Raw genomic sequence first — 23694 nt, 5'->3', positions numbered from 1 at the left:
TTAATGAATGCTTTGAACTAAGTTAATGTTATAATTTAGTTTTTACAGTTTAAAGCTGGAGCTTTTTTTTAATTATTTAAGTAGGACTAAAAACGTTTTGTACTAATAAATGAAAATGAATTTAAGTAAATAAAATGACATGTAAAACTAATTATCAAGAGCTTAAGTCTTAAAGTGAAGTTTTTTAAAGTGTGGACAATTAGCAAAAAGTTTGTGTCTTTTTTTTAAGTTGTTACTTTTATTGGCTTTGGCTATTTCTAGTTTTTTTAGGCTGCAAGTGCTGCATATGCAGTGGATTTTTCTTACCTCCCCGATGTGGTGGATGATACCCCATTTGATGTTGTATTTAGTATTTTTGTTTTTCAAAAACCAGATGTGTTTAGCTAGTTTGGCGTTGTTTTCTTTGTAGGTGTTAAAACTGTCTGCTTTTAAAAGTATTAGCAGTGCTCCCAATGTATTCTTTTGTTTCCTTGTTTGATATTACAGTAGCTTTTTAAATAAAGTTTTTTATAAGGCAAATGATAAACCATAACCACACTTTTAATACCTACAAAGAAAACAACACCAAACTAGCTAAACACATCTGGTTTTTGAAAAACAAAAATATTAAATACAACATCAAATGGGGTATCATCCACCACATCGGGGAGTTAAGAAAAATCCACATCATATGCAGCACTTGCAGCCTAGAAAAACTAGAAATAGCCAAAGCCAATAAAAGTAACAACTTAAAAAAAAGACACAAACTTTTTGCTAATTGTCCACACTTAAAAAAACTTCACTTTAAGACTTAAGCTCTTGATAATTAGTTTTACATGTCATTTTATTTACTTAAATTCATTTTCGTTTATTAGTACAAAAGGTTTTTAGTCCCACTTAAATAATTAAAAAAAAGCTCCAGCTTTAAACTGTAAAAACTAAGTTATAACATTAACTTAGTTCAAAGCATTCATTAGTTACATTATAATAATAGAAGCAATGTTATTCAAAAATTTTCAATGCAATTTTAAATTAGTTCAATTTAACTCCAGCTAGCTAGTAGTTTATCAAGTTATAAGTTTATTTGAAATCCCTTTGTTCATGGTAATATGTAAGTCATTTAGTTTATTTATTCAATTTAAGCTGATTGTATTTTTAAATTTAGTAGTTTTATGTTCAATACCTAAGTTAAAGTTTTCAATTTATTAATCATTTCTAGTACATACAATTTTCTTGTTTAAGACTCGAAACTTTCTAAATATCATAAGTTACAAATTCTAATTTACTTGTTTTGTTTTACTTTTATTTTTCAGATTTAAATTGTAACTGAAGATCCCTTAAAGGGTGAAACTGAGTTTTACAAATAAAATTTTGATTAATTAATGTTGTATAAGTTTTTAATAAATAAATTTAATTATATTTATGTATTTATAAAGCTTGTTTAAAACAAAGTATCTTTTTAGGCTAAACATATTAGGCTTTAAATAGTACATATATTTTTAGCCTTAATCTATGGTAAAAATATACATCTAATATAATTTAGTTTCAGTTTGATATTGGTGCAACATCATGCTAGGTAATTACCCAATTTTCTATTTTCTCTTTTTATGAAGAGTAAAATAAAAGCTGATTCAAAAATAACTGTTGTCTCCCCTTTCCCTGTATTTTGGCAAACAATTGAAGATTTTTATTTATAAATAATTCTAAATAAATATCAACACATACTTTTTACCTTTAAAAAAATTGTTTCACATAAAATAATAAAACCTTATTAAACAGAGAAGTTAATTGTATCAATCAAATCTATGTTTATGGTAGATTTGTATAAATAAAATGTAGATGATTAACTACAAAACTTAAATTAGTTTTATAACTAGTAGATAAAAAAGTTGATTAAGTTGGTGAGTTATAAAATGCTACTTTAAAGTTTAAATAATAATTTTTGATAGTTTGTTAAAGATAGCATCATACTTATAAAGTACCATGGCAACCAGTTCTGAAGAAATTTCAAAAACTGTGAATAAAAAGCAGGTAAAGAAATTTTAGACTAATCTTTTTTCAAACTCATCCTATTAGATCAGGGTTTCCCAAACTTTTTTTCTAATGGCCCCCTTCGAGTAAATTTAAAAGGCCATGGCCCCCCTACAATATGGCTTCACAAAATTATATTGTGCACATTTTTTATTCGTTTAAAAACGAATAGGTACATTCTAATAAGTTCAGCGTAATACCACTGTTACTAAAAGACTCTATTTTGAATTTTTAAGGTGACTCATTCAAATTCTTAATTCGCTTCTAAGGCTGACATTACATCTGGTTGTAATAAATAATTTTCATAGTAACAAAAATGTTGTTGAAATAAAAGCCACTCTATCACAATAAAAACTTGGAATGAATACAATTTATTAATTTGAAATGTCTTTGTAAATGTTAGTTGCAACAAATTAAATAATTTAATTCGTACCTTATATATCAAATTTAGAAAATGAAACGTTAATCAAAAACGTTTTGATATTTTTAATGGTTGTAACAAAAAAATTGCATAGAAATTAATATTCTGTGGAATGAAAAAAAAGAACTCAAAAATACTTAGTCCAATGTACTAGTATTTGAAAAAACTTTTAGGTAATCGCGTTGTACACTACTTGGATACAGTTTAACGTCTTGTCCAGGACAATGAAATTATTAGTTTATTTAACAAACATAAAACATAATCGAGTCATAAAATTAGATGACACTTTTCTCTGGATAGGCAAACTGCTTGTTAGGGTGTTGATTGCTGGATTGTCTAGTTACGTTGCTGTAGACTAGTTGATGTGGCTAGTTCGCTTGCTAAAGACTGTTGAATTTGTACTTAGTTTATAAATCTAGCTATTTTAAATACCTAATTAAGATAACTTAACAAGAAAAAAACTGGTCTTAATTAAGTGAGGGTTGCCACTCTTGAAAATAAAGTAAAATCATCACGACTGATTAAAAACTGACCTGGTCATTATTTGAAAAAAAACTAACAGCCAAAATTTGAAAAAGAAATGCTTAAAAGTATAAAAATAAGAAAAAATGTGACAAATAAGAAAATTTAAAATAAAACTTTCAAGTTCAAACCAGCTTGAGTTAATTTTTTAATTTCAAAACATTTGAGGTGGTCTGATTGTGTGGCAACCATACTAGTTAAATAAAAGCTGAACTAAAACTGTGAAAAACAATTCTATTTAAATTCATAAGTAAACATTCTATGTGGTCTTATATATGAATAGTACTATAATTATATAAAATCAATATAAAAATTATTTTTAGAATAAGTCAAAAAACAATTAAAATCTGATTTAATTTGTACTTTAAAATAAATAATCAAAAAAAAAAAAACTCTTGACATTTCAACCAGTAAACTAAGTAATGTGTTATAAAATAAAAAAAATGTTTGCTTGATTAGAATACTTTAATCAATGTTATATATATAATGACAAATATATGTATATAATAACATTTTAATAATTTTTAGACAACTATGCTAAAACTTTTTTCTAACTTTTTTAAACCAGATTGAAATATTTTAAGCTAATAAAAAAAAAGGAACTCATATAGTTAATTCTTTTTGTTCATAGGTATATTGGAAAAGCTTATTTTAAATACTATAAACATAACAATATCAAACTGCAAAATTATATGTAAAACTTTTTTATAAATGTACACTAGAAACATCTATTTCGAATAAAATCATTTACTAATTCTTGTATAAAAAAACTTACAGTAAGTTTGGTCTGCTCCTAACATTCAATGTGAAGGATGAGCTTGATGACTACTGGCTAACTTCTCTATGTTTGGTTTTAATTCAGTTAGATACAACCTCAAGTCTCCTCCTTTGGATATGTCTAAGTTTGATCTTTTATTTAAGACATTTATAACTGAGCTAAAAGCTTTTTCAACTACATAGCTAGAAGGAAATGCAATGAATAAAAGACTTATTTCCTCCCAAATATCTGGATATTTTTGTCTAACTTTTTCTTGCAACCAAAAATTTTCATACCCAAATCGCAAAAACTTTACTTTAAGCTCAAGATCAGCAACTAGTTCGATGAACTTTTCTTGTAATTCAACTTTTACTTCATCAAGACTTGCTTCAAAGGGGCTTACTATCCAATTTGGAACATTTAATTGAAATATATCTTTAAATCTGTGAACTATATCAAGTTTTAGCTCTTTTAAGTGGGATGTATAAATTTCTACCTCATCTTTACTTAGCTGATGTTTTAAGTTTTCTAAGCTTGAAAACTGGCAGAATTGATCTTTTTTAAAGTTTCTTTCAAACAGTTCCAGTTTGTTTGTAAAGCTGGTTAGACTAGCCTTGACTTTTATGATATTTAAATTTTTTCCTTGTAGGAGTTTGTTCAGAACATTAAATTTTCCTTAGAGGTCAGACAAGTATGCTATGTCAATTTTTCTTTCTTGCAGTTTAATTGATAATTCACTAAACTGCTAAGAACCTTTCCAAGCAGTTTCCTTTTGATAACCATCGGACTTCAGTGTGTATGATTAAGTTGTCAAACTCCTCCTCATTGACATTGCAAAGCTCTTTAAACAAACGAGTTTGCAAACCATGTCTTTTAATATTGTTCACAGCTTTAATAACTAAATTCAATGAGGTGTGTAGATGATTACTTAATTTTTTAGCAACTAAATGTTGCCTATGGATTACACAATGAATTGTAAATAAATTAGGATTAACCTTTTTAAAAAACGTGATTAATCCAACATGCCTACCAACCATGGAGGGAGCACCATCTGTTGCAATACCTATGATGTTTTCTAAAGGTATTTTATTAGATTCAAAATAGTTTTTGATCTTATTAAAAACAAGTTGGCCTGTGCTGTGGGTTTCCATTAGCTGAGATATAGCTAATTCTTCATAGGTTTTGTCACCAACTACCATTCGTACACATAAAAGAAGTAGACACTTATTTCCAGGCAAAGTAGACTCGTCAATTTGTATGGAAAATAAGTTGGTACACATCAATGTAATTAGTTTTTTTTCTACACATTCTCCCATTTCATCAATGCGTCGTTTAACTGTATTGTTACTCAATGGGATTATGCGTAGAACATTGCTGATGTTTTTGATATGTAGAACTTTTTCAAGTACTGTTCTTATGGCTGGAATAAATGCTTTTTCCCCAATGGTGTGAGGTAACCCTTGTTTTGCAATTATTAAAGACAGGTAATATAAAGTTAATACACCGTCATCAATGTTTTGTGTACATTTCTTTTGAACATACTTGTTATTTGGGTCTGGTTTTTTTTTTTAACTATTTTCAAAAAATACTATAATTTAAAATTTATTTTAGCAATATCTTGAAAAGTTTTAAACAATTTTGTATGAAGAATAAAAAGAGCAATCCATGGGTAATTTATAAGTTTACAAGAGCAACTTTACTTTTCCAAAAAATATTATAATTTGAAAATGGCATCTTAAATCTTTTTAAATAATTCAAAATAATAGTTCAGTCTATTATTCTAATTAAACTTATCCTAAGTCAGTCTGAGTTAGAAAAAAACCCTGAGTTATCCTAAGCTGTCCTGAGTCATTCTTAGATTTTCAAAAGTTTCAAAATATCCTGATTTATTCTGAGTGTACCAAGTATTTAGCAACCCTGTATGTAAAATGTTAAGTGTAATGTAAAGTAAACTGAGAAGTAATTAAAAAACATTCAATTTCGCCATATGACTTGTTTAAAAAAATGTATATACTTATTCGACTAAACTTTAAAATATTGCTCAAATTTACTGTAAAGTAAAGAGATTAATTAAATAAAAAAAAGGTGAAAATAAACTCTTATATTTTATACAAGGTTTCAGTGATAAAAAATTTAAACCTTTTCAAATATTATTAAGTTTTTTTTATTATATTATTTCATATATACTTAAAATAATTTGAAAAAAATCTCATTTATAACTGGTAATAGATAAAATAGGTTATTAGCACTTTTATCATTACTAACAAGTATATACAAAGTTTATTGTAAAGATTTAAAAAATAGAAGAAGATTAGTAAGAAAGAAAAATGTGAACACTTACAATTAAGGTCAATGGATTAGTGTGGAGAAAAACATTTTGGTAATGAACTTCACACCATTAATTTTGTAAACAACTTTTGACTTTTTTTCTAAGTCTTAATTATCTTAAGTTTAAATTGTACAAAAAATAAGCTCAAGGCAACATGTGTAAGAATAATAAATGGTTCATACTAACCAAAAAAAGAGTTAGTCAGAGTTTATTGGAAATATTTAATAAGACTGGTAGTTAAGAATGGTACCCTACTACTTAATTTTTAAGGTAACTAAAAATTATTTTTTTAAATGTGGTTTGGTTTAAAATAAAAGTTAAACTAACGTACACAACATTTATTTATAAAAATATAATAGTTTTATTAGCAATATGCTAGAAAGTTACAATTTTATAACTTATAGGGGCAACCATAAAAAAAAACTTCTATATTAACTTAAGTAAGAATCTACATTTAAAAAAAAAGTTGTTTACATTATTGAATTTTGAAAAGTTATGTTTTATGTTAGTTATTAAAAATTCTAAGAACTTACAATTTAAAATTTAATGAATAGTATACTTAAAGGTCAGTCTGATATGCATATTTACAGAATCGATACACTTTTTTAAAGCTTTATTGTTTTTTATACCCTTATCCCTATCCCACTTTACCCAAACATATTAGAAATTAATCAAAGAATGCTTTAATAAATAAAATAAAAAATAACATGAAAAACAACTTTTTTTTTTTTTGCTGATTCATCATATTGTAAATTTAGAATAACTTAAATACAACTAGTTTTAATAAAATATTGTTTGCTAAAACATGAGTATAAATATATGAAAACATACTTGAAATACATTTGATGAGATTGCCTGGTTGGCATGTTGAATCAAGTAGGAGTTGCAGTTTTGATACACAAATAACTATCTCTCTATATAAGATAAGTTAATAATCTAATAATTCACATTACCTTATAAAATTGAACTGTTTTAAATTACTTAAAAACTGAGCAGCTGATGTTTAACTTTGTTTTAAGCAACATCTTTAGACTGTAAATTTCATAATTTAATTGGTTGAAACTGTAAAGTAAACATATACTGTAAATAAAATTGGCAAAAGATTGAACTTTACATTGAGTTATCTGACCTAAGCACTAAAGCTATTTCTAGAATAAACTTACACAAAGTGGATTTTAAATCTAAACCAAGGGCCAAAAACTAAAATTCTAAAATTGCTGGTGCAAAAATTTACGTAATTTTCAAAGACAGCCAAAAATTGAAAAGGCTCCCTTATGGCCCCTTTTCTAGTCATGGCCCCCCCTTTGGCCCCTTTACGGCTTATGGCCCCCTGACTTCCTCAAATGGCCCCCAAGGGGGCCACTTGGCCCACTTTGGGAAACCCTGTATTAGATGGACTAATTTTAAATTAACTTTAGCCTTTTTATTTACTGCTTTGTTTTTTCTATTATTGTATTGATTATTGTTATTTTTAAATTATATATTTCAATAATTTTGATTTCATGAACACTAGTCTTAAAATTACTTAATTTAGTATTTGTAAACTACTAATAACTTTTACAAACTTATTTTTATTCACAGAAAATGTTTTGAAAAATAAAGTGATTATATTTGTTTATAGTTGAGGACATACACTTTTTTTCAGGTCCAACAATATTTTTACAAAAATTAAATTTGGCTTTTATATAAAAGCTTTAAGTACAAACTACAAGTCAGTTTTTATAGATTTCAAAAATATCATTTAATTTTAAGACATTCTATCTTTTGTAAGAAGTTTCTGATACAAACGTATAGACCGCAAATTTTTTGGGGTCAATTTTCTCGGAAATTTTAAAAATTACTAAAAATCTATCTCTTCCTTAATTTTTCAAGCCATCTTCTTCAAATTTTCTAGAAACGTTACTTATATTAAAAGAAATAAAAGTTACTTATTATTTCAATAATTAAAAAAATTAAAATTTTATGAAAATAATTAAAAAAAAGGTCATTTTTTTTTCAAAAAAAACAATTTTTACTTAAAATTTTTTTTAAGTCTAAAATTACGTTTTTTTGCAATTGTATAAAGATTAGACTGTGAAAGTTTGAAGAAGATTGCTTGAGAAATGTAGGAGGAGATATATTTAAATAAAATAGTCTTTTTTCACTGTTTTAGTTTTCCCTTCCCATAGGGAACCTATTATGCGGCCTGACTTTGACTGGTCATATCTCAAAAAATAATATGAATTTTCTAAAACGATTAAAAGCATCTTGAAGCTTAGAAAAAACTCTATAAAATAAGATCAATTTGTAAAAAACATGGCTTCCCCCCTACGGCCTTAATTAGATTAGGTATTTATAAAAAAATATTTTTATTTATACTCTGTAAAAAACTGATGCGATTCAAATTGTTTAACATTGTTATAACAAATATCATACAACTTATGTATTAGATAGTTTAAGATATTTTCAATATTGTTTTATATTGGGTTGCATTAAAATTCAAATTTGGACAATTCAAATTCTGACATGCAAGACATCTCAAAAAATTTATTTAAGAGGACATATCTTAAAAAATGACATATGTTTAAAAATAATGAAAAAAATGGTTATACATCTGATTAAAAAGATTAAAAACTATTATTTAAAAGATATGAAAAAAATTAAAAACATTTGTTAAAAAGAAGTTTAAAAGTTACTAAAAATTATTATACTTAAAGACTAGTTTTGCCATATCTCAAAAAAAAGCTTGTAAAAACAAAAATAGAAATTGTAGATAGTTTATTAAGTTACAAATTTAATAAAAAAAAGTATCTTACTTTTTGAGATATAGCGTCTTAAATATTTTTTTTAAGAATATGAACGGTCCAAATTTGAATAAGTTGTGCTTCCTTTTTATTGTGTTTTTTCGTGTTTAAATAAATATTGAATTAATAGTAATTTATCAAGGTAATGGTTGGAGAACTTCCAAATGACTTTTTGAGAGTAATGACAGCACAACAAAAGCAAGACCAAATGACAACAGACAGTCAACTTGCTCGCCAAATTGCTCAGCAAGAAATGTCTGCATACCAACATGGCAGTAGGTCACAAGCAGGACCTACCTACGTTGACCGATTACTCATATCTGTTGTTGAAGTTTGTTTTATTTATACTTTTTCCGAAAATTTCAAGAACAACAAAAATATTTTGTTTTTTTTTTGTGTAGAATTTACTTGTTAAGTTTTAGAAAATCATCATAACAACAGACTTAACAATTTGGTTTGATAACACTTTTATAGATTTATTAATAAAAAGCTCAATTAAACATTTAAAAACTTGAACAATAATCGAATCCATTTAATGCTAATTTTTTTTAGATATAAGTATTTGTATATAGATTTTAACCAACATTTGTAATATATTGATGACTAGATCAAGGGTCGGCAGGTCAAAAAAGGAACGTTTTTTATGTGCTTTAAAAATTATAATTAAAGATAATTTTTTTGAACTTTATTTAAGGAAATTTAGGCGATAAATAATCCTTTAAAGATAACACTAAAACTTTATTTTTGTTTTGTGAGAATTTTAATATATTAACTAGTTGAAAAAAAAATGCGGGCCACAGTTTGCCAACTAGATTAACAATTAAAATTTTTGTTGTATAAAGTAACAAACTCAACAGAAAAAGTTTTGATATTTTTGTACAAATCTGTAAATAAATATCATTAAGGGGTGCGGGTAAAAACATTAAGGGTAAAAACATTTTATTTTAAACGTATTGAAGATTGGTTTTGGTATGAAATATAAACGTGTTTTATATAAGTTTATAATTTCTTAAAATATTTCTACTTGATATTTTTTTTATTAAAGATTAAATTTATAAAATGAAATTATTTAACGTTATAAAAAAATAATATTTGTGTTGTAAAGCTTGTTATTTTCTATTAGATGGTAAACATAAGTTTTGATAGTCGAAAAGAATTTATTCTTAAAATAAATCAATGAAAAAAAAATTCTATAGGAAAAGGAGTATAGATTTTTGCAGAATGATTATATAACTTTCTGAAATCTTCTAAATATAGAATTTTAAAAGTTTATAAAATATACATGAAAATAACAAATTTAAACAGTACACTTTCTTCGTCACACTATCTCACTTCAAATATAGTCATAATTTTTACGTTGAAGAATGACTCCTTGTCAATTTACTTTAATAATTTATTAACAATGTAAAATCTGAAACGAAAACAAGTATAAATATAAACACTAAAATGAGCTATAGTCGAATTATTCTACATCCCTTCCAGCTCATTTAAGATAATAACAAGTTTAAGGCAATGACATAGCTCGTCAAGAGGGGATTTAAACAAGTAAAAAAAATAGTTTACTAAGATGAAACTAAATTTTATGCATTAACAAAGCTCAATTGACTTAAATAAAAAAAAAATCTTTAAACAAGGGATTTATTTGAAGAAAAACAAAACTGCAATAAAACACACTAAATAAATCCAAAACAATTCAAATTCATGCAATTCCACGCTGAGTCCTTCCTGGCTCAGCAATCATCACTAAAAGCAGCAATTGAACACTCAGCACCAACTTTTGTATAAACAGGAACAAACAGACTTTACTTATGGTGATTTCTACTTTGGAGTACTCCACTCTCAAGCTTCCCTGGCGCATTGAAGTCTTTCAACCTACGCAAAGCAAGTAGCACCTTCTTTTTTTGGGAACTATAGGAGCAGGAATGTACTCTTCCTCAACCTCTTCATGATCCGCTTCAACCTCACTGGTTTTACCAGTATTGGCACCGTTGGAATCCTCTGTAATCTTTACAGAAGAACCTGGACGTTGATGACCAACATTGCACTCATGTGAGCTTGGTAGATTACTGCTCCAACCATGGGAAGTTTTTGCTTCAATACTTGTTGAGGCTGGGTTGTACATCCTTAAAAACTTTCTGTTCCTCTGAGTAAGTCTCAGTGAACCATCAACTCTGACTACATACTAATCATGTGGAAGCACCTCCATTACCACTCCACTTCTGTCCCATTTACGTGGATGAGTGCCACTCTGGTTCTGTAGTAGACACCTACTGCCAACATAGAGAGGTCGCAAATCTCTGGCTCTCTGGTTAAGTACTTCGGAATTCTTAACAAATCTTGTGCAGAGTGCCTCTTCTTTAAGCTTCCATGCTTTTCTCCACATGGGTCGCACATTAGGATTGGAGAATTTGTCAAGTTTATTCAAAAATGAGAAACTATCTTGCAGCTGACGTCCATATATGATCTCGGCTGGAGACACTTGACAACCGCTATCAGGAGTATTTCTCAGATGGAGCATCGCACTTAAAAACTTGTCATTGTCCAGACTTCCTGAAGCATCAACATTAGATCTTAACAACCTTTTTGCCTGTTTGACGGCTACTTCCGCTCTACCGTTTGATCTTGGATAGTAAGCTGAAGATATTTGATGCGTAACATCCCAGGTTTTAAGGAATTCCTTTGTTGCACTGGACGTAAATTCCGGTCCACCATCACTCAATATTTCCTCGGATACTCCAAACCTGGAAAACAAATCTTGGAGGCACTTAATCAACCCATGCGAACCTGCCTGAGAGGTTCCGCTGGGTGTAAAAATATTTCTGACCAACCCGACAACCTGTCACCAAACTGAAACCAAAAAATTGTTTCCGGCAAACTGGAAGAAATCCGCGAATATTTTTTCAAAAGGGTTTGTAGGAGGATCAGATGCTTCTTGTGGCAATGATGGTTGAGAAGATGAATTGCGGTTGCAGCTTTGACAATTTGCTCAAATTGCTTCAATGTCTTGTGTAATACCAGGCCAGAAGACAATCTGTTGGGCACAATTATGCATTGATGTGACTCCTTGGTGCGCCAAATGTAACTTGTTGAAGAACCAATATTGTAAACTGACGGGGATTACTACTCTGACCTTGTAAAGTATAACTCCATCACATAAGTACAATGCATCATCATATCTAAAATACGCTGACAAAGATTCATCATGTTTCAAGCTTCAACCTTCTTTAATACACCTGGATACTCTTGAAAGAACTTTGTCATTTAGAGTATCTTCTACAATTTCCTCCCAAGTGATTGCCATTGAATGGCATACTTCATTACTCAATAAAGCAATTAGAAGTGATTTGTCAGTCAAATCACTGTCATGTGAATTCACTTCATTAATCAAGCTTGGATAACGTGATGCAGCATCTGCTGCTAGATTAGTTTTACCTGACATGTAATGCACTTGAAAAAGCCATGGCAATGTACGTTGTTTGAGCTTAAAAATGCGCGTGTTGTGAATTTTGTTTATCACAAAAATGTTGCAATCACCTAAAATCTTTACCAGTGGTTTATGATCCGTAACAACCACAATATCTTTGCAGCCCTTAGTGAAATACTTTGTCTGTTCTTAAGACCAAGCAATAGCAAGCGACACCCCTTCTATGGCAGCATAATTCTTTTTTGTCCCATTCAGAAACCTTGAACCTGCAAGCGTCACTTTCCAGCCGGTGGTGCAGCAATCTGGTATTTGGCTATTGCATTTTCAGTGTTTCTGCATAAGGGAGTAGCCCAATCCTGGCTTTGACCAGTCTGGTCTAAGACAAGTCAGTATCCCAAGATCAAAAATTTGAACACCGCTTTTATTGCGTCAATGATTATCTCTTTTGATTCATTAAATAATTGGTTTAATTTTTCTGTCCACATAAACTTACATTTTGGACTGAGAAAATCTCTATTTGGTGCCATGACTTTACGAAGTTTGGCATAATTTGCAACTTAATTTATCAGACCAAACCAGCTTCGTATATCTGTAGCAGACTTTGGGATTGGGATATTGCAAATGGAATCCAGATATTTGGGCAAAGGTCCTATACGTTCATCAAATATTCTAAATCCAGAAAAATCAACGGACTTTTGACAAAACTGGAACTTCTTGGAATTTAGAATGATGCCTGCATTGCCAACTTTTGACAGAAAATCTATTGTTTGCCACCAGTGACACTCTAATTCTGAATCAAAAAATATGGTGTCATCAACGCATCTCTCCTTTCTTTCAAAATCAGATAAAATAGCTGCAAATTGTCGATTGTAACCATCACCAGATGATACAAAGCCTTGAGGTGCTCTATTATATCGGAACCTGCCAAACGGAGTGATAAATGTAGTGAGGTGTTTATCATTTTCTCTCAGTGGAACTCCATGATACCCGTTCCATGCATCTGTTACAGTCTTGAACGTTCCCTTTGGAATTCTGCGCGTTAGTTTAAACGGAGTATCTGTAGCGCACGTCTCCCTCTTGCAATACTTGTTAAGTGGTGAGAGATCTACTGTCCTCCTAGGTGACCCATCCTGTTTCCTGGTTACCACCATGCGGTGACACCAGCTTACAGGTTCACCAAATGGGACACGTTCCAAGACACCCAACCTCACATCTCAAATGAGATCTGCTTCAACCTGTTTCTGCCAATGAATTGGCACGTGAGCTGGTGTATGACAAGCACGTGGTTTAGCATCATTCTCCAAATGTATCTCAAGTGGAGGCCCACTCATTTGCTAGAGTAATTTATGTGGACATACATTAAATGTTGAAGCTGCGTACCTTTGTAAGAGCCAATCACGCATTTTGCTCACATTTGTATTTGTTGCCTCAAATGGAAGTTTGTTTGGTCGGTCTGGCACTTTACTCCTTGGCGGGCAATCACAGGTCACATCTTTATGCGAGTCCAGTCTATTCGGATCATTTTCATTTGAACTTACAGCAACTTCAGAATGCTGATGAAGCAGTTGAGATCGAATGGTGGGAAAATCCTTATTAATGATCAGGAGGTCAAGCATGGTTTCATACGAGAGAAAGAATCCAGTCACTAAATTGCTTACATAAACAATTCCATCACATCTGATAACCTCCTTCTTTGGAGACATTCCACTAAAAGTAGCTTTGAAAGCCCCTAGAATGTTAATAGGAATTTTATTGGCAGCCCGAATTGTGACGGATACAGGCACTAAATCTTTCTTACAAAAACCGCCTCCTGAAAGTTTTTCCACCCCCAAAGGTTCGACTGTGCTCCAGTATCAGCTAGAGCACTTACCCATGCAAACTTGTTTGTGCCATGTCTTGCAATCTTGACTGATGCACGAGGATGATCAGTCGTTGCCTTGGCTTTACGCAAGGAGTTCTTGCTGAATATGGTGTTATTCAACATGATTCTTTTACTTGCATGTAATAACATTATTTGGTTATCTTGTTGCATAAAATCAGAATGATCAGCTTGGATTTGAACAGCATTAACCTTTTTTGATCGACTTCGCCAACAAGATAGACAATATCTGAAAGGCTTTTTATTTCGGTTACCTTTTTCGTTGAAAGGATAGAAAAGCTTTTTACAGTTCTGGCAAGGAACATGTTGGGACTTCTCTCCTATGTTGACACGTCCCTTCTTCTGACGTTGAAAGGAAGAGACTGCAGATATAGTCAGCAAATTCTCAGTTGCATGGCGTCCCATTTCTTTACTTTCAATAAAGGAAGTTATATCAAATGATGACCTGGATAAGATATTTTCAGTACTGAGAACTTCTCTCCTTATGTCATCGTCCCCAACGCCAGCAAGCATCACGTCTTTTATTGCTTCCTTTGTGTAGCTCGTCACATTGCTTTTCCCACAGTCACACTCACTGACTGTAGTGAAATTGCAGGTTTCTGCTTGCTTCGTACACGTGTGGCAAATGTTCTAAACGGTTCATCATTGTCCTGATGTAGGTTCATAAGTTCTGCTCTCTTTACACCAATAGCAACTTTTATGACTGCAATCGACTCCATCAGTTTAGCAATGTAACTTTCTGATTTGGCCATCAGTCGAGGATCACTTGCTAACATAAGATCGCCAAGCTTGTCCTGCGCACACTGAAAAAGATGTATGCTTGCACTTTGGTTGCTTATATTCGAACCAATCTTGAATGTCTCCCACCTCCGAATGAAAGCCAGCCATGTCTCTTGGCTGATCCCCCAGTCAACCCTTGGTCGAATCAATTGAGGTGCATTTGGCATTACTCCATTATTGGATAACCCACTTTGTGGAGGTTGAGAAGGCTACTTACTACATCACCGGATAGATCTGGCGTCTGGAACTCGCATCCACGGATTGGCCACTTTACTACAACCATTTTACTTTTCTCAAATTGTTGATAAGATTTTACATGAAGAATAACTCTTTGTCAATTTAGTTTAATAATTTATTAACAATGTAAAATCTGAAACGAAAACAAGTATAAATATAAACACTAAAATGAGCTATAGTCTAATTATTCTACATACGTAGTTAAAAAAGCTACTTGTTACTTTTTATTGCTTGTTAAAATTCAAAGTAACTTTTGAGATATAAGCAATCAAAATTAGAGCATTCAATAGGTTCTTTATGGGAGGCGCAAACAAAAATGACAAAAATTGACTCACTAAAAATCTATCTCCTCCTTCAGTTTTTGAGAAATTGTTTTAAAACTACTTTAGAGTAATGTTTAATATATTTTAAACAACTAGTAGAAAACTGATTTTTTAATTTTTCTAAAAAAAAAGTTACAAAAAATTAACAAAAAAAATTGTTTATTTTAAATTTTTGTCAGAATATTTTTATAAAATCTGCTTCCTTCAAGTTGTTTGTAATATTTAAAAGTACATTTTCTAGAAATTTGAGGTATTTTGCTTTAAAAATAAAGTAGGATGTTAACTCTTAGTATATTTTTCAAAATTTTGAGTCATTCGGCCTTGAAAATATTTGATTCCATAGGGTTGTATCTAATTTTTTTTTTCAAAACTTGTTGTATTTCAAAAGTTAATTGAAATATTTTGTTTTATAAAAAGTATCTTATAGTATATACTCTAAGCTTTAAAATAAGAGCCAATGTTAATTTTTGTTAAAAAAAATGTTGGATCCCCTATGCCCTTAACAAACTTATTCTTTTCTTACACTATTTATTTTATTACAAAGCTCGTTAATTTGTGTTAATTTGTTTGGGACATGAAACATATGTCAGATCCATAAAAAAAGTACTGCGCAAATTGTTATTTTTAATACAAAATGTATAATTTTAATTTATTGTTTAAAGTTTAAGCCAATTAAAATGTTCAGTTGCATTTTTTTATGAACAGGATTGTCAACTTTTACACATAGTAATTTAGATAAATTGAATTTTGTTGAGTTTTCTTTGTATTGTACTGTTAATTTGCACTGTGTTCAAAGTGTGTACTGAAGAGGAATACTACTGTACGTCTAAAGTCACTTTAAATACTTAATTACATAAGTAACATTAGGTAATTACAAAACATTTTGTTTAATTTAAAAAGTATTAAATGATATGGTGTAATCAGTTTTAATATACTATTTTAAAACCTGAGATTTGAAAAATTAAATGTCAAAAATACAAGACATTAATCAATAGTTTTCTATGGTTTAATTAACTTTGTTCCAAAATGAGTTTTATAAGTTGTAATAACATTTATACAGTTTATAGTACATCAAAAAAAATCAATACAACTTATAAGTATGTATAAACTAGTAAATAAAATTCTACAGGCAAGATTGAACAAAAACTATGGACTTACAAAAATGGATCCTTTTTGTGTTGTAAGGGTTAATCATCAAGTGTACGAAACAGAAACATGTGAAAACGGATCTAAGAATCCAACTTGGACTAGACCATTGGCTGTTCCCATCACTGAAGCTATTGAACACATATACTTAGAAGTGTTTGATGAGGTTGTTTTCGAATACTATACTTCTTTTTAGTCTTTTTTATTTTATGATTAAAAATAAAAATGTTTAAGAAAAAAAAAATTATGTAAAAATTCTATAGGTTTCCATTACACAGAGTTGTCAATTTTATTTTGGGAAATTTCTTCCAAATTTTTAAAAGTACATCTTTTTGGGTCTATTTTTAGTTTAAAGCTTAGTTTAAGGTTAAAAACTATGCTAAGTAGTATAACAAAATTGAAAAGATACTGTAAAGCTATTATAAATGTGTTTTTTAATAAAAATTGTTTTTGATGATGACTAATTTTTTTATCTATATGGTAAATTTTTCGGGAGCTGATAATTTCTAACCCGCTATCATTTCTAACACAATCATTTCTAACCTGATAACTTCTAACCTGATCATTTCTAACCCAATCATTTACTGATTAGTTTAGAAGTGATCCAGTTAAATTGGGTTAGAAGTTATTGAGTTAGAAATGTTCAGGTTAGATATAATTGAGTTAGATATGATCAGGTCAGAAATGATCAGGTTAGAAGCTATCAGGTTAAAAGTGATCGGGTTAGAAATGATTGTGTTAGAAATGATTGGGTTAGAAGTGATTGGGTTAGAAATGATCAGGTTAGAATTGATCGAGTTATAAATGATCGGGTTATAAATGATCGGGTTAGAAATAATAGTATACTGATTTTTCGTGTTAAAAAAAAAGTTTTGCTTGTTAACAAGTAAATATTGTTCAAAATTCCAGTTTTTTTCAACATTTATTAAATTCCAGGTTTTTCCACTTTTTTTAGCCTAAATTGTCAAATTCCAGGTTTTTACAGGATTCCAGGTTTTTTGGCAACCCTGCATTATACAAACTATGTTAGAGTAATTAGTATCATTTAAAAGTCGTTGAAAATAAAGTTAGATATTTTGTAAATAAATCAGCTTTAAAACTTATTGTCTAAAAATTGATTATTAATATGGAAAGTTAATGTAATTGTTTAAATCATCACTATCAACATTTATTTTTCCTAATAATAGATTTGATAATCTTTATATTTAGAATTCTTATCTTATGTCAAAATAAATATTAATTGTTATTTTTGTCTTTAAAACAATTTTATAATTAAAAAAATAGTAAATTAAAAAGTAGTCTTTACTAAAGTAAAAATGGTAATCTACGTAAACATTTATGTCAAATAAATAACTTACATAACTTTTCAGGGTAAGATGTTAGCTAATAAAAAAGTTGCTTGGACTAAAATTAAAATACCCGATTCAGTAAAGAATGGTGATACTTTAGATGATTGGTGGCCATTATCAGGCGAGTTAGGAAACGAAAAGGAAGGGACTATTCATATAATATTTTCTAAAAAAGTAAGCTTTATCTTTTTTATTTAGCATAAAGCTCATGTCAGTATAAGTGAATTTAATTAAGTTGTTCAAAGTACATAAACGGAAGTGCAAATATTTGCTTTGATAACAACAATTATTTCGGCAAAAAAAAAAAACGCCAATCTCAGTTAAAATATAATAATGATATTAGCACCTTATGACATGCTATATGTATATATATATATAGAATTTATTAAAAATAAGATTTTAAAAATACTGGTACACATGTTTCATAAGACTAGACGCCTTAATCATCAGCCAGTCAAATTTAAAATAAAAAGCACTTTGCTAAACATAGATGCAAAAGACACTGATGATTAAGGCGTCTAGTCTTATGAAACATGTGTACCAGTATTTTTAAAATCTTATTTTTCTATAAATTATTTAAAAGCCCTTCAAGCTGGCACAGTAGAAGGTGTTCAAGTTTAAATAATAACCTTATTATATATATATATATAACCGTTCATGCGTAAAAGAAAATGGAATGTTATTAATTGAATTTTTGCTTTTTTAATAAGATAAAATTAAAGAATTGAAGTAAATTAAAGCACAATAAACTTAAATTTTTTGCATTGTTTGCTTATTTAATTATATTAACTATTAACGTTATAAATTTACATAATTAAATTAAAATAAAATTGACTTCAATTTTTTGCATTTCCAAAAATGAACAACATAAGTAACATACCAAAAATTTTAGCCATTTCAAAAACTTATGAAAAAAGAAAAACATTTGTTTTTTTTTTATGTTTAGTAAAATGATTTAAGTATTCTAATGATATTTTTGCTTATTGTATAGCAAAAGTTAAAAAAAAAGGTTATTGGTTTTTTGGTATTACATTTTATATATTTTTATTAATGTGGTTTTTAGGACATCATAAAAAACTAAGAATTTTTTTTAATGCATTAAATGGAGAGTTTTGTGCATTTAATTAAGAACTCTTTTAGACAGTCTTTAACAAAATTGTTAACTTAATTTATCTATTACTTTACAAATATACGACTTAAACACATAAAACATAAAATAACGAAATTATTTTTGATACAAAGCATCAGTATTCTACTTGTTATTAATTATTAATATACTGTGTTAGTGCAACTAAAAAACTTTTGTTTTTATTTGACGCTGGTATAGTGGTTTTTTTAGTTACTAAACCAATATACATTTAAAAATTAGAAGTACTTTTAAATAATGAAAATATTGTCAGATTGATAACTTTACTATTTACTTGATATATTTGCATTAAAAGTGGATTTAGTATCGATTACATAGGTTTATTATAGTTATCATATTGTTACAGTCTAAGAGAGTAATATTAGTATCACTTAAAAAAAAAAACATTTAAAAAAATTATGATAAAGTTGTAGAAAAAGTTACATTTCTTGTTGTTTATTAAGTTATGATTTTTTTATTCTGTTGATAGTTTTTTATTAGTTGTAGTTTATTGTCAGTATACATAACTTAGTCTGTTTATTTACGATAAAATAAACTAAACTTTAAAACTTTTCTGGGTTCTAGTAATATTAATTAATGAAATAATTAAAATTTACAGTATATGTAGATACTGCATGAAATTCTGATTTTTTAAATCAACAACATTAAAATATATAAATCATAACTAATATAAAGTTGTAAAGTTGATTTTACAAATTCTTAAAAGACTTAATTGTGTTTTAACAAACAAATTTTAAACAGAAATACCAACAAACTAACGCTCAGCCAATTGTTCCATCTTACCCTGGTATGCCTGCTAGACCTAGTAAGTAAACTTTAAAGATATGCTTTTTACAATACCCTTTTTATGTTAACTTAGATGAATTATATGTCAACAATATTGAAAAATTTTATTTATATAGATGAGGTTTTTACTTTATTTATTTTGTATAACATTTTATAAAAAATATGTTTTTAGTTTTTTACTTTGAGATATTGTTTCAAATTATTTTAGTCACATATATTCTAATTTACTGAACTACTATTTATGAAAACTATTAGTAGTAATACATCTAAGTAGAACAAAATTATCTGTACTTAAACAAATTGTTGTTACATAAAAAAATAAAATTTTGCTGTACTTATCAAAACTGTATTAATATAATATAACGTTAAGTAAAATAAACTAAGATCTAATATGTTATAAGTCAACATCAAGAGAATTTTTTTTCAAAAAATGGAATTTTATATAGGTCACAACTAATCCACAAATGGAACAACAAAAAAATATTTAAGATATAATTATCAGAAAGCCATGTAAATTATAAAAGTAAAACTTTATACTAAATTTTAAAATTGATCTAGTATGTCATTTGAGGCGAGGTCGTTTAAAGTTATTTTGTTCAAATAAAACAACATTCAAATTAGAAAACTAACCTTTATAAAATCGATCAAAAATTACAAGGCTTGTACGCATAAGTTTTACAAGTAAGTTTGACAGTATTGGCATGTTTTTAGAATCTATCAGTATAAACAAATTGAAATTCAACAAAAAAGAAATAGTCAATACTTTTACGTTATTGTTGTATTAAATGTGAATTTTTTTATTATTTATCCACTAAATCATCTTGATAAATTTTGAGAAAAAACATCTATACAATTAAAAAACTTTATGAATTAAAGTGCTCAATCTATACAAAAAATTAGAGAGCTTAATTAACATAAGATTTTTAAACAAATTGTTACTAATCTAACGATGTTTCACCTACAAGGATCATCAGAGCTTAGTTTTTTCAGTTTGAATTGTCATGTATACTTTAAATGTATAGTGTAAAATAATATTGTCAATTTAGAAAATAACTATTTTAAGCGGGTTATTAATTCGTATTGTTTTAATTAATTTTTAATTACTTATAAGTTAAATAAAATTTGCTTTGTAAGTACAACTTTTAGATAATTTAAGTTTAACATAATGCTTATAGTAATGTCTAAACAACGTCTCAAAATAATAAGATAATGTGTACTCTAAATAAAGCTATTTAAATTTAAAGTATGACCTGGGTTGTGTTTTTTACTTTAGTTATTCTTTATTCAAAAATATTTCATTGTTTTGAAAAACAATAGTGTAAAACTTTCAGTTTAAATATAAATAAAAAAATTTGTCAATGTTCAATCCTACACAGAAGTTGTTTTATAAGTTAGTATTAACTTTTACTATGTTAAAAGTTTTTCTATTTTGAATTTATTCAATTAATTGTTTCAAATAATAAAATTAATGCAAATAAAACATTATATAGTTAAATAATTGTTATTTTAGATATTGACTGTCGAAATTATACTAAAACAATCTTTCATTTAAAGTAGACTTATAAAAATATTCTTTCTTTTTCCTCGTCATTGCAGTCACTATTTTTTATCTCATACTCAAATTTTTTGTCAGTATCTTATTCATAAAAAAAATCTAAAAAAATATATTTAAACTGTTATAAGATTATTATATCGACTCTTTAGCAGGTGCGGTTCCAACTCCTCAAGTACAGCAGACTCCTATCTACACTGAAGAGGTAATGTATACTTTTTAATTGACTAATCGATTTGATATCAGGGTTGCCAAAAAACCTGGAATTTGGCAGTTTAGGCAAACAAAAAACTTGGAATAATTTGAAAAATCATTGAATTTTGAACAGTAATCACTTAAAACCAGGAATTTTAATAATTTTTACATGTAAAATAATTAAATTTAGATTAGATACAAAATTCTATTATAAAATTTTTTAGATTTTTATTTCTAATTAGACACAACTGAAGTACCATTACAGTACCTATTCAATTTTTTTTTAATATTTTTTTTCAAAAACCCGGAAGAAATTTCGAGAAAGTTTTATAAAAAATAACTTTGGCAACCATGTAATATGTTTATTACTTCTAACAAGACTTATTTGTTTAAACTTTTGTTTCTTAAAAGTGGAAACACTTGCAAAAAAAATATAAGTTAATAAAATTTATAAATATCATAATTATACTGTTTCAATGTTATACTTTTTCATTAAATTGGTTAATAAAATCAATCAAAATGAAAACACAATCTTAAAATAATCTCAGCAGGTGTAATTATTCCATTCTAGTTACACTAAATATGTCTGGTTATTTATAGGCTTTTATTTGAAACTTAGCTCCTAAAACGTTGAAATAAATAGATGACCTAATTGAAAGTTTTTTGGTTTAGTTGTGAAACAAAATTGGTATTTTACATCTTCATATAATATATCAATGTTATTAGGCTAGTTTTACATATTAACTTATAATGATTTTTTTTTATACTATATGAAAACATTTCTGTAAGTTAATGTTTATTCATCGTAACTGTGAAACTCATTGGATTATATTATGTTCTTACAGTGAATGTATTATGTTCTCACCTTATTAAAAACATTATACTGCTATCTCATTTCTAAATACATGCATGTGAAATATTAACATCTTAAAAATAACAACCATTTTAAGACATACTCTAGCCTAGTATAAAATAATTTTAATTATTACCGGTTCTATGTATTGTAATTAGCTTATTAAATTAACAAACATATTTTCACAGGATATTAAGCAAATAAAAAATTTATTTCCTTCAAATGACGATGAAGTAATAAAGGCTGTTCTAGAAGCATCAAACGGTAATAAAAATCACGCCATTGACGCTTTACTTAAGATGCAGTAACAAATAGTTTTTGTAAAGCTTGTATAAAACAGTCTTTTACCTACTTTGCAAATGAAGACATTTTATTTTGATTTATAATAATTTAGAAATATATAATACTTTAATTCTATAAACTATTTTACTAAAATCATTTTTAAGATTTAAATTTTTTCTTCAGTAATGAAAATTATTCCTTATAATGTAAATAAGTTCTTAATCTACTTATAGATTTCAATCGCTGATGCATGAGGTAAATTTATTGTTGTATATTTCTAAAAAACTATTAGGGGGTGTTCAGTGTTAACAATATAAAATCAATCTTAAACCACAACACTTTTCTTTTTTAAATATTTAAGAATAGAACTATAAGTTTTTCTAAAAGTTTCTGTTATTATTCAAACTACACAAGATAACTAATAAAAACAATTATTAAAGGTTTATACTGCTAAAATTAAAGTTTATCATGAGATTAAAGCATAGTAGACAAAAGTAAAAAAATAGTATAAATTGTACCGTTAGCTAACCTAAAAAAACATTAGTTTTAAGACATCAACCGTGTATTTATAGTACAATAAGTGTAATATGGGTTAGGTTGAGTTTTTATTATAATTTTTACTATTTTTTTACATTTTGTCTATTATGTATACATAACTTTTCTACTTATTGACTACACAACTGTGAAGTTTCAAGGTTATAGTCCTGCCTTTGAGTAAGTGTAGTGTGATTCGATTTTTTTTTTACAAAATAATTAGCGAAAAGTTCATGTGCTTTTTTCCGTAATGCTGTATTGTTAAAATTTTACAAAGAAAAAAACTGATTTTGTTTGTTATATAATTAGCTTATAAATATTCAAATAAATAATATATTTGCATCGTATGTGTTTATGAAAGACTATACACATCATTAAATTAGAA

The 23694-nt window shown here is 27.9% G+C and overlaps 1 protein-coding gene across 2 annotated transcripts; it reads left to right on the top strand.

Annotated features, from left to right (window-relative positions):
• Positions 1–1926: 1926 nt before the first annotated feature.
• LOC145833974 (toll-interacting protein-like) lies at positions 1927–23587 on the top strand. Of its 2 annotated transcripts, none has more exons than XM_082941269.1 (7): positions 1927–2010; positions 8965–9153; positions 16595–16777; positions 17982–18134; positions 19849–19912; positions 21601–21650; positions 22682–23587. In XM_082941269.1, exons 1-7 carry the CDS (start codon positions 1963–1965, stop codon positions 22799–22801), a joined length of 807 nt encoding a protein of 268 aa, XP_082797395.1. In that variant the 5' UTR covers positions 1927–1962; the 3' UTR covers positions 22802–23587. The 2 variants fall into 2 exon arrangements, with proteins under 2 accessions (XP_082797395.1, XP_082797394.1); XM_082941268.1 differs by having other exon boundaries at positions 21598–21650.
• Positions 23588–23694: the final 107 nt, after the last annotated feature.

The sequence above is a fragment of the Thalia democratica genome, chromosome 4, assembly GCF_965202585.1.
Source record: "Thalia democratica chromosome 4, ktThaDemo2.hap1.1, whole genome shotgun sequence".
Taxonomy (NCBI): domain Eukaryota; kingdom Metazoa; phylum Chordata; class Thaliacea; order Salpida; family Salpidae; genus Thalia; species Thalia democratica.
The sequence above is the reverse complement of the archived record's forward strand: the minus strand, read 5'-3'. Positions and strand labels throughout refer to the sequence as shown.

Bases quoted from the DNA above. Each gene is read 5' to 3' on its own strand.
- LOC145833974 (XM_082941268.1), top strand. From the start codon at position 1,963: ATGGCAACCAGTTCTGAAGAAATTTCAAAAACTGTGAATAAAAAGCAG. The intron at 18,135-19,848 runs GTAAGCTTTATC...AATTTTAAACAG, and splicing joins ATATAATATTTTCTAAAAAA to AAATACCAACAAACTAACGC. The intron at 19,913-21,597 runs GTAAGTAAACTT...TCGACTCTTTAG, and splicing joins TGGTATGCCTGCTAGACCTA to CAGGTGCGGTTCCAACTCCT.